Genomic DNA, 12,500 nt, shown 5'->3' with positions numbered 1-12,500 from the left:
TTCACACCTCCGCTGGCCCAATCTCACTCTTTTATCTGATGTGCTAATGAGACCATCAGTACATTGATCTCTCTCTCTCGCTCTCTCTCTCACACACACAGATGCACATACACGCCCCCTGCTCTCACACATACCAGCAGGGAGTGAATTAAGGGTGGAGTCTAGAATGCACCTGTACTATCTTCCACCTGTCTCCAGGCTCCCAGCCAATCAGGGGCCGGCTTGACGGCAGGAAATAAATCTGCGGGGAGAAGCAAGGCAGAAATCAAATCAGCTCACTCATCCGCCTCAGCGAGACGTGACCTGCGTCTCCCTGCCCTGACTGACAAACATTCTCCAACTTAGAGATCCACACCGGAACACACACATACCCACAATAACCAGCGGAAACCCTTCAAAAGGAATTTACCTGACCTCAACAGGAGCGAGAGATGACTAAAGAAACTGAGTAAGTTTGGTTTTCTTTAGTTGTTTATTTATTTACTTATATTGCTTGTGTTTGTCAAGTCAGTTTTGAATGGGCTCTTGCTGTCTTCTGAGCACTGTGTGTGTTGATGTGGTTGATGTTTTTTGGCAGAGAGAGTAGGTTTGTGGGTTTACTTGCACACTGTGGTGGGAATTTTCTTCTGTCCTGGCATGTTTCATTGTGTTGCTGGTGGCTGAGTTTCGCTGTGTTGTGAGTCATCACTTGAGACGATGAGAACCGTAAAGCCCCTCTCCTCTGTGCCGGTCCTGCATTGTGCAACGAGACCCCCATCTAAAGGGATGTGTAGCCTGAGAAAGCTGATCCCGAGACATACACACACACACACACACACACACACATACACACATACACACGCGCACACATACACTTGGTCCATCTCTTTCTGTCTCTCTCTCTCTCTCTCTCTCCCTCTGTCTCTCAAACACACACACACACACACACACATGCACACACTCCTCCTTCGGCAAAGGAGAGGATGAGGTGAGGTCTTGACACACACCTGTCAGAGGAGTGCGGTAAAGCTGTCCTACGGGCCTGGACACACAAAAGTGTCAGGGAAACGGGTATCCTGCCTAGTCGTGTCAGACACTGAGGTAAATTACAGCAGAGGGCTTTGAATTACATAACACAGACATTTAACACTGCCATCAACAGCCCCATGTCATCTCTTAAACTTAGAAACACTTGTGAAAAATGAGTATGGCTCCAAGATATGGAAGCTAGGTCATGCAGGTGTTCCACTTGTGAGAAAATCTTTGCAGGATTGTTAAAATGTGTGTGTGTGTGTGTGTGTGTGTGTGTGTGTGTGTGTGTGTGTGTGAGAATGTATGTATTTGCTCAGGTGCCTCGAGATTCTCTGAGGCTTTTGATTTCTCATCCTGCACACTCAGCATGTTTGATGGGGCGGCGTGTGTGTGTGTGGCCCCCTGTGTGTGTAAACGTCACTGCATTTGCTCCCTGGTCATAAGGCTAATTTAGCAGCACTGGCCTGGAAACAGACAAACAGGTCCCACTTTCGCCAGCTGTATTGTTCTCTCAGGGGTAACCGAACCTCTCCAAATCCCCGCTAGTGTTTGTGCATTTGGGGCAAAGCTGAAACTCGGCACCCTTCTCATTCACAGCAGGGGGGAGGGGTGGGGGGTCCCTGACTCTCACTTCCTACTCACCCACCCCCACCCCCCCCCCCCCCCCCCCCCGTCCCCACCCCCACCAATTGGTGTGGTTGTTTGTTTGTTTTCGTTGTTTATTTTTGTGTTATTTGTATTTCATGTGGGTTGTTCTGCTCTGGGTTTTCAGCTCCGCTTTGGCACCGATCCCTTCCCGTAGCAGTTGTAATCACTGTGGTTTTTCAGCAGAAACTCCTCCAGGGGAATATTCCAAGTAAACGGCTAAAAGAAGAATCATTTGGCTTAATTCTTCTAGAAAAACAATTAAAGAAGGCTCTTAGGGCTCTTCTATTATGTTTACCACTTACTCTGAGTTCAATTACCCAGCTAATTTTGTCACTAAACCACATGCTTGGAATACCCCCCTGGGCAAAGGGATGCTTTCTGACTGCTGAGTGTTGCCGATCTCAGGGAACTGGGAAATTAAAACACTAATCTGTAGACTTAAGCCTCATGGCATGTTCAAAGTTCACTGTTTGTAATGTCCAACACAGTTGTTTTGAACCCTCAAGGACTGACATCAAAAGAAAAAAGTTTTAATGTTTAGTTTAGTTAATTTATGATCCAATCCACAAGTGTTGGTGGATGCATTATCTTAGCTGGACTCCACTCTAACCTCCCATGAAGCCTGTCTAAATCGGTGTCTCTGTTTCTCCTGCCTGCTGCTGTAGGACTCTGATGGTACTGCAGAACGAGAACTTCAACTACTCCCGCTTCACAGACAGCTACCTGATGGATCCCTGGACCTGTGCCGACTCAGATCTCAGCAAGACCAAAGAAGACCTCACTGCCTTCTCCTTCCTCTACGAGCAGTGCAAGGTGAGCTATTAGGGCCCATGTGAAAGATCTGGCTTTTTTCCTCAAAGGAGAATTAATTTCATTTTAATTTAATTTATATAGCACCAAATCTATACAATTGTCTCAAGGGCCCAGAGTCCAGGGTCTGAACGACACACAGATACAAGCACAGTGTTTTGCATGCTGCTGTGGAATTAAAAAAAAAAATGTCCTGGCATGTTTTATTGTGCAATCTCCAGTTTTTGTTTTGTATTAAGTAAAGGTCACGTGGCTGTCACGTGTTGGTCATATTCTGCCTTTTTTCCCACAGACGCCAAAGGATCAGAGGATGACTGCATGCGTCAGAGGCAGTAGCTTATACAAGCCAGAGAGGTATGGAGTCTTTCAGATCATGTTTTACATTTGCGTGTCAACAACAAGCATCGCAGGAGAGAAACTGAAAATGCTACTAGTGCAGCTGAGAGGAAAAGATGAGAGCTCAGATAGCTTGAGTATTTAGCCTGTGTATGTGTGTGTATGTGTGTAGGAGGAAGGCCGGGTGTTGGGGGGGTTCCATGAGAGTGTGTAAAACTTTTCATTCCAGATTAGCAAGCTTAGCTCAGATGTACGTCAGGTGAGCCAGATCAGGGCCAGAGCTGAGCCAGAGCTGAGCTGGAATCCAATCCGTAGTCCACCTCTGTCTAGGGTGGGCCTATCAGGGGTGAGGGGCAGAGTAGGACAACTCCATGTGTATACTGAGTCACATGGAGCCAGCTAGGGGAGTTTGGTTTAACCTGACCCTTTTGTCAGGGGTGAAAAAAAGCAAAGCACTAAGGCTGAGAGAGAAACTCAAATAAAAGCAGAGAGAGGGAGAGAAATCAGGCTTAGGGGACAAACAGCACCCATCCCGGAGTGTTGGGCGGTCTCTTAGGGAGCGGACGGCCACTCTTTAAACACTGAGATTTTGTACTCCTTTATTTACTCTGACACTTTGACAGGCTTTTCTCTCTGGCTTACAGTCAATGTTTGAGCTGCTGAGTTTCCAACTGTATGTCAGCTCAATGGATGGTAAAGGATTAGTCTTTATTAGTGGTGGAAGGTGTGGGTGTGTGAATGTTTCTGCTGTGTTTAACATAGTCAATGTGTGTGTGTGTGTGTGTGTGTGTGTGTGTGTGTGTGTTACAGGACCCTGGGTGCCTCATCCCCTGACTTGCTCTCCCTGGATAGCCCAACCAACATCATGAAGCTGCTGACCAACAACATTTCCGCCAGCCAGTCACAGGAAGTGCTGGACCTCAACAGGAAGTTGTCCCCACTGTGCCCGCCGAAGCAGACCTCCCCTGGCCCACAGACATACATCCAGCCTGTAGAGAGCTACGACAAGCAGGTCATCAACACCATCTTTGACAGCCTACTGAACACAGCCTACACACCAGTCACCACAGAAGGGGTGAGTAAACACAAAAATAAACAACAACAAAATACATGAGAGAACCATAATATAAAACCTCATGCAAAAACTTCTATTGAAGTGCTGCTGCTTGTTAAGCGAATTCTTGAAGTCCTTGTTTTAAGATTCCTCTTTCTCATCAAAAACAGACGGTGTCCTACAGTGATTCCTACGTGAACCAAAGCAGCCCAGTCTACTCAGACTCCTACACCAACTCACCCCCAGAGAGATTCAGGTAACAGCCCTAAATTACCCAGCTTCAGCTTGTGTCTTTGTGACTTATTTTACCCTAATGCTAATTAGCCTCATGCTGTCAATGGAATTGTATCCTTTTAATACTCTGATCACTCAAGTTTTAATTGATGTGTGTTTTTTCTCTACCCTAGAAATGATTTCCAGTTCATCCTCGGTGCGCCTCAGGCTTCCCAGCACAAGACCACAGAGATGCCCATGGTCTACCTGAACAAGGGTCAGTTCTATCCCATCTCCCTGCTGGGGATGGACAGCAGCGCTGGACAGCCCATGGGAAGAGTCAAGGTGAGGAAGGCCTTCTGAGATCCTGTGAAAGCAAACAGCAACATCTTAGCGTCCCTTAAACTTGGTTGTAGTTGTATTGGTCAGCTTTAGTGGACAGTGGAACATGCTCAGGGGGAACCTTTATGGGTCTGCACCATAGAGTTTGGGATTTCTATGTCTATGGTCTGCACTGGAGCTTTATGGGTCTGCACCATAGAGTTTGGGATTCCTATGTCTATGGTCTGCACTGGATCTGAAAAAGATTTAGGCTGGATGTGACACGTCCCTGCTCTTCAGGCGGCTCATCTCATGACTAAGGGATAGGGAGAAAGGTGAAGGTGTGGTGACAGAACAACACTGGGTGAGGTGCTCTGAGAGAGAGAGAGAAGGAGAGAGAGAGAGAGAGAGAGAGAGAGAGAGAGAGGGGGAGAGAGGGAGAGGGAGAGGGAGAGGGAGAGAGGGAGAGAGAGAGAGAGAGGGAGAGGGAGAGGGAGAGGGAGGGAGAGAGAGAGAGAGAGAGAGGGAGAGGGAGAGTATGTTGAAGCCATGTCTGATAGCTGCTGACAGCATGCACAGAAAAGGGAATTAGCAGGAAGAATACAACAGTGACAGCTGAATGAGAAAGGCCAAACTCAGTCACCAGAAAGCACACAAATAGAAGGTGACCTTTACCTAACAATCCACTGTCTCCCTCTCCCTCTCTCCATCTCTTTCTTCAGACGGTGATCATGGCGGTGTTTGAGAACGACAAGAGCCCAGAGATGCAGCTGAAGTGCTGGAATCACTGGCACGCCAGACAGCCAACCGTTAAGCAGAGGGTCATTGACATCGGTATGTGCTTTACAAAACCACACACATATATGCGCGTGCGCACACACACACACACAAGCATGCAAATACAGTTATGGGAACAGTTTAAAGGATTTGTACCACTCAATTCCACCCATCCAAGACTTGTTTTACTTTAAATTGTATCTCAAACTTATGACGTTTTAAGGGAATTTCCAATGATCCCTCATGTTAGTTGATCATAAAAATGGCTCTCTTACTGATTTTACCCTTCCGTTTCTCATGCACCAGCTGACTACAAAGAAACCCTTACTGGCATCAGCAACGTGGACGAAGTAGCATTCAATGCTCTGTCTTTCGTCTGGAACACCAATGAGGAGGCCAAGGTGGGAACATATACATGCATTCATAAACACACACACACACACAAAATAATATGAAAATACATTTCATAGAATGGTGGTTATTTGATTCTGGATTATAAACCGTGTTTCTCTCACAAGTGCACTTAGACCTTAATTCTCAGTTTACGACCTGTCAGAGCATACTGTTAGAGTGTAGTGGGATGTTCAAGGGGCAAGAGTGGAGTGGAATCTGAGGCATGTAAGCAAGCCTAAGGCGCCTGTCACCACTGCCACAAAGACACAAAGAAAGATGGATAGAGAAGGAGAGAGAGGGAGAGGGGAGGAGAAAGAGAAAAAAGAAAGAGAGAGAGAGAGAGAGAGCGCTGGCATTGCTATTTGCTCTCTGCCTTCAGGGATGTGTGGGGTGGGACAGCGAAACTCAGAACAGGTGGAGAGAGGATAAGAAAGAAAAGAAAAGAGTGATGGAGAGACATCCTAATTCCTCTAAACTGTTTGTTTGTCTGTTTGTTTGTTTTTCTTACTGGAACTCAGTGGTCACGCCAAGATAACAATCTTTTTCTCACGTGGTCCCTGGCCCCTAGATATTTCAGACCATTAGAATAAGAGAAAGAGTATGATTGTTAGAGTAAAACAAATGTCAAATGGCCAAAGGCCACTGTTCAGTGTTTAAAATGTCTATTGCAGTTTTATGTCCACTGGTAACATTGCATTACAGTTGTTACCAGTTCTTGCATTAGGATCGGAGCACCCTGTATGAGAGAATAAGTTAGTCTTTCACCTAGATCTGAAAACTATTCAGGATGTTATCTTTTCACCACCGTGAAGTCACCTACTGGTTTGGTTGACTTGCAGGCCTCCTTGACTTCTTGCTTTTGTTTGATTGTTTAGTTAAGTGTTGTTCAGATTCATTTTTACTTCCTTATGCCATCAGGCACATCACACCTGCCATTTCACCCCCCCCCCCCCATCCAACAATAACGCACCCCTATATTAGATGTCATTACCCCTAGTGACCCACCTAGAAATGACAAATTCTCCAATTTCACACCCTATCTCTGTTTATCACCTTACGGCATAACTAGGAAATATACATCATGCTGCCAATGCTAATATCTCTGCTGGCCTTTTCAGGTGTACATTGGCATCAACTCCCTGAGCACGGATTTCTCGGCTCAGAAGGGTGTGAAGGGCCTGCCGCTCAACCTCCAGATTGACACGTATGACATCAGCACTGGCACCAACACACTCATCCACCGTGCCGCCTGCCAGATCAAAATCTTCTGCGATAAGGTGAGCAAAAACAAAAAAACACACAGGAAGAAAAAACAAATGCTGTGTGTTTAAAAAAAACTAAAATGTGTCACGTACCTTTCCTATACAACATTCTCACCTTCAACCAATATCTTATGACGTCCAAGAATGGCATTTGTCTGACCAGTACTTGTTATATGTTCCTTGTTGTCTTTGACCACTATTGTTCTTTGCCATGTGTGTGAGTGACTAAGTGGAGATGTACGCATTTCCTGTGGGAGGTATACACAGTGTGTATGTGTGTGTGTGTGTGTATGTGCGTGTAGGTGAGTGTGTGTCTCAGCCCAAAACTCAGACAGACCATTGATCCCTTTGTCTGGGCCCATCTGATAACCATAGTCAGGCCCCCATGACGGCTCTCAATCGGCTCCTCTATCTTATCCTGCCTGATTTGTCTTCTCCGGGGCTGTGGCTGCCTCTTTGGGCCATTAGCTGTTTTGACATAGTCAGTGGAGAATGCAGTGCAGGGCTTTGCATGAGACGCAGACACGCCAAACTGGTTCCTTGGCAAGTGAACTGAGTGCACTGAGTGAAAAAGCACTTTTGGGTTGGTTGGGAGTGTGTGTGTGTGTGTATGTGTGTAATTAGTGGTTTGGCTGCTACATGTATTATTAAAAGTTACTGACTTTTGTATTTGTTTAGTTGCAGAATCTGATTCTGGTGTTCAATGTGTGAAGAGCAGAGCATTAATCTTTTGTTTGTTCTTTGTTTCTTTGTGTGATATAGGGAGCAGAGAGGAAGATGCGAGATGAGGACAGGAAGAAGAGTAAGAGGAGGGTGAAGAATGACTCCAGCAATGGTAAGATGTCCCTTGATCTCACATATCTGTTCTTAAGAGCCCCTTACAACATACCTTAATAGGCTCCTCTTGTTGACAACCAGAATAAATGCTCTAAGCTTTAGCTGAAGGTCTTCACCAGTCTCATCATATTTCCACCTCTGATCTCATTACCTAATTAACACTGACTAACCACAAAATCCAGGTTGTGACTAAAGCATGCTGATTGCCTAGGAGTTAATGCTTATCATGTGGATTCATGGTCTAGCGCACCATAACACACTAATTTCATGTTCTTCCTAGTGTCTCCCCTGTACAAAATTCATATGTCTCATTCGGCCCATACTTCTGTCGTCCTTAACAGTTAGCACTATTTTGTATGTGACACTAACCCTGTCATCTCTGTCTTGCTCCTGTGCAGCCAACAGCAAACAGGGCCATGTGAGCAGCTCTATGGGGGCAGACAGCACCTACTTCAAGACGCTGGACGACCATGTGACTCAGCCAGTGCTCTTCATCCCAGAGATGCACTACAGCAACCTGCAGCGCTGCGGCCTGGTAGGTCTCCTCAGCAGTCCTCTCCCTGTCTCCCTTGCTTTCCCTTTCCCACTTTCTCCCTCTGTCTCTCTCTCCCTCCCTCTCTCTCTTTTTTTTCCCTCCCTCTTTGCCACACTTTCACTTCTATCCCATGGGATCCAGGGATTTGTGGTTTACCTCAGGGTCTTGTCGAGTCATGTTCCTGGTCACAGTGTACAGAAGACAGGAGAGGGAGAGAAGGAGAGAGGGAGAGTGGGGAAAAAAAAAGACGTGGGAAAATATGCTGTGGGAAAAAATGTGGGCTGGAGGGGCGAAGGGGGGAAATCAGGGAAAGTCTGGAGTGGGATGGGATGGGGCTAACACTCGAGGAGGAGGACTTCACCCGAAACGAAACGGGATGAGACGAGACGGGATGAGACGAAACTGGCTGCCACAGTGACTGACAGTGGGATTAACCTGAGGGAACTCTGCAAACATGCACACACACACACACACACACACACACACACACACACACACACACACACACACACGCTCACTCAAGCATACACATACACATACACACACATGCCCCTTACACACAGTCCCCCCCTGTTAGTCCGATCCCTCTGGTGTTGAAGGCTTGTCTTTTAGAGGTGTTGACTCAGCCAAGAAGGGGCGGTGAGGGTGTTGTTCTGACAGGCCACTTTCCCACAGTCTCAGCTTTACGAAGTGGGAAGGGGAGGCAAGACAGCGTGTGTGTGTGTAATTACCTTTACTTATAAGATAAGATGTTCCGTCACATCGTAGGATTATCTCTTCTCGCTAAATGAATGCATGTACAGATGCATACACTCTAATCACGTATCTTCATCTCTCTCTCTCTCTCTCTCTCTCCCTCTCTCTCTCTCTCTATCTCTCTCTCTGTCTCTACAGGCCCCCTCAGTCATGGTTGAGGAAGGGGACTCCAGGGCCTCTCTGAAGAGGGTCAGCTGTTACCCCGAGGTGGGAGAAAGGTGCAGTCCACCCCCAAGCAAACAGGCCCGTCAAGAGGAGCATCAGAGGGGTACGAAGGAACAATCAAAACACCTCACACTACACTCCCTTTCCACATGTGCAATAAAATTGTATATATATATTATGTGTGTGTGTGGGGGCATTTGTTGCTATGTGTATATATGTATATAAACACATACATATACTGTATATATATATATATATATATATATATATATATACATACATACATAAATATGTAGTATTTATACAGAATATTTAAATGACACAGTTTATTTTGTATCTTGTTTTATAGCTTCGGTAGACATTGTAAGTGTATGTACTGTATCAGTATCAGTTTAAACATCATAATTGGTATAAACATCATCAATTAACAGCAACATCACGTCTTTGAGAATGTAGAGGTTAGGGACTTGTTTTATTGGCAATTTTGGCTTATTCTGTTTTTGGTTTGTGTTCTGCAGTTCTGCTGTATGTGCGGAAAGAGACGGAGGAAGTGTTTGATGCCCTCATGTTAAACAGCCCCACGTTGAAAGGCCTGCGAGAAGCCGTAAGTCTTCTGAATAACTTCTATCTCTCTCTCTTTTTTTCTCTCTTCTCCTCCTTCTCTTCTGTCCATCCTCTGTGTTTTCACACAAGTATCATGCCATTACGTTACATGAGGAGAATGTGTCTAAAGCTCATCCTGTCTTCATCTCTGTTCTCAGATTTCAGAAAAGTACGGTATGCAAGAAGACGCCATTGGGAAAGTCTTCAAGAAATGCAAAAGAGGGTGAGTAGTAAAGCTCAGATTGTTTTGTGGAGAGGTTCTACTCTAGGTTCTACTAGGTTGGTCACTGAGAGCACTCTTTAGTTACAGTTTTCCACCATGAAAGAAAGAGAAGGTTATTCAAATATATCTCCCTTAGAATACTTAAAGAAGAAAAAGTAAGAAAAAGAGTACATCCTACTTCCTTACTTTAAGTTCTGAGAAGTCATCGCAAGAAAAGCTGTCGGACCGGACGGGTAGCTAGCTATAACCTCAGGAATGTCATAATTGCAGTTCCTCCTTTAAAGAGAGAGAGAAAGACGAGGGAGAAGAAAACAAAAGGAAGACGATGGAAAGATTTCAACACTGGTTGAGTCACCATATTGTTCTACTTGTTCCTCCTCACCCTTCTCTGGTTAGGCAAGGCTGAGAGGAACCCTGCGGTTTATTTACTGATGCAAAAGATATGCCAGCTAGACACAGAAAAGTTTTTGAGGCCTAATGGGGTTGCATATCTGATGGTGTAAATTAAGCTGAAATCACGGAGTGAAATCTCGGCAGCTTTTGTAAAAGCCCAAACCAAAGCAATTCTCCAGATAGTCCTTAACTCCACTCAATCGTGGACAAACAAATCTCTCGTCCTCGTTGGGGCCTCACCTTAGCTTGTAAAAAAGGTACCTGAACTGTATAGAGTACCGCCCTGTCATGATGACTGAGTCTTTATCACTTCGCCCCTGCGGAGGCCAATAGCTCCCAGACAAAAGCTGATGAGAGGGGTGTAAAGGAATGGGACAGGTTCTGTGGCATTTCTGTCTCTCCCACAAGCAAGTAGAGCCCCCAAGGAACATTGCATAATTGGAAGATTACTGTCCTGATTTGAGCGTGACTGGCAAAGACACCACCTGGATTTTTTTTTTATGGATTGTTTAACATGATAGAGGTTCCACACTAAATGTCATCCACACAAACAACGATTTCCTACCATAAAGAGGAGGAAGAAAATGACAGACGGTTGAGCAAGTTCCAAAAAGGCTCTACCACAAAACCTTTGTCGGGGTTGAGATAGTTTTGAGATATTGTTTAAGTCCCTCGGTATAGACAACCCCGTCAATATGAGAAAATGAGTAAACCAGATCTGGTTACCTTATGTTCTTCTTAAACAAGAAAGACAGAGTTCAGATACTCCCTCTCTCCTTCAGCTGTAGAGAGGTAAAAAAGGCCTGGACTTACTGTAGGGTAGGGTAGGGTAAAGTGATGAAATAAAGTCTTCCTCCCTTTAGTTAGTGTGCGGCAGAGTCACTATGCAGGAGAGAGACAGATGACACCCACTGCAGAATGACAAACAAGTCCTTGACACCCCCTGAGGTTTAACCATAAGGGCTTGTTTTGTTCGCCTTGTGCGTCATACCTCATCCCAGCTGGTTGGAAGGCTGTCATATATATCCTCAGCAGGGCTGAAATTCCTCCCTTGATTGGAAAGATAAATGATGATCATAATAAGAAAAGACATATAGTTTCCAGGAGACCAGAACTATTTGTCTGTTTGACATGTAACAATAACCAAATACCAATTCAAAAACATGCTACAAAATTAATTTCACGACTCTAATCTCTTTTCTCTTCTGATCTCTGCAGGATTTTCATCAACATGGACGATAACATTATCGAACACTACAGCAACCATTCGGCTTTCCTGATCAACATCTCCGAGGTCATGATGGGTCACTTCCACATCACCCTCACTGAGCTCTAGAAAGTTCCACCAGTCCCCGCCTCTGTCTCTCAAGCTGTTCTGACGGCCATCGCTGGAGACTTAAAGCACTGCCACCACACTGAGAGACTCTTGGATGAAAACCTGTCTCCATGGAAACAAGAGAAGCAGGAAATAATTTAACAAGCAGACCCAACATGAGCTCACGAAACTGCCAGACATTGCCTGTGTAAATACCACTCACTGTTTATCTTTATGAACTCTTAATATTATTTTAATATAACAGGTATTTTATAATATGAGCATTTATAGTGAATATGATGGATATTCTGTAAATATTTATTGTACATAGAAGTTAAAAATGAAAGCGGCAATGGTGTCTCTGAGAACTATTTTGCAATGATGATTTGTCTTCCAGATAAATGTGCTATTTCAATGTAATGTATTCAATGAAAACTTTTCATATTTTATTGGCTGCTTTAAATGTATGCATCATTTCTTTTTTTAAGTGGACTTAGCATTATGTCCTCAGAGTTTTACTTCCATTTTCAATGGCATGCTTGTTATTGAGGCCAGTAGCCCGATCAATATTTTAATTTTTTATTTCATTTCATTCTGTGCTTTTGTAACACTTCCAGTCACCCGTTGTAGTCGGCAAACCTGTTAGTTTCACATCTGAATTTGTCAAAGTTTGTGTTTTTCAAACCGAGACATTTTTGGACTCAGTCACACATTTCCACCCCCATGGTCATCACAGACAGCTACTGGCCCACATGCAGGCCTGATCTGGGCCACACCAGGACCGAATCCGATCCGGATCTGGACCGCAACTGCGCTAGGCCGGGCTGTCTGGGATGCATCCTTCAGTG

The 12,500-nt window shown here is 45.0% G+C and overlaps 1 protein-coding gene across 1 annotated transcript; it reads left to right on the top strand.

Annotated features, from left to right (window-relative positions):
• Nucleotides 1-431: 431 nt before the first annotated feature.
• On the top strand, nucleotides 432-11,673 carry grhl3 (grainyhead-like transcription factor 3; the record flags this gene model as incomplete). Its single annotated transcript, XM_080850197.1, has 15 exons — nucleotides 432-448; nucleotides 2,325-2,472; nucleotides 2,762-2,823; nucleotides 3,658-3,880; nucleotides 4,030-4,115; nucleotides 4,267-4,417; nucleotides 5,116-5,227; nucleotides 5,477-5,571; nucleotides 6,682-6,840; nucleotides 7,588-7,660; nucleotides 8,061-8,197; nucleotides 9,092-9,221; nucleotides 9,637-9,722; nucleotides 9,880-9,944; nucleotides 11,556-11,673. The coding sequence occupies 15 exons, from the start codon at nucleotides 432-434 to the stop codon at nucleotides 11,671-11,673; spliced, it is 1,662 nt and encodes a 553-aa protein (XP_080706323.1).
• Between the last annotated feature and the right edge of the window lie 827 nt (nucleotides 11,674-12,500).

Source organism: Sprattus sprattus, assembly GCF_963457725.1.
Source record: "Sprattus sprattus genome assembly, chromosome: 13".
Classification (NCBI taxonomy): domain Eukaryota; kingdom Metazoa; phylum Chordata; class Actinopteri; order Clupeiformes; family Clupeidae; genus Sprattus; species Sprattus sprattus.
This window is presented reverse-complemented; position numbering and strand designations above follow the sequence as displayed.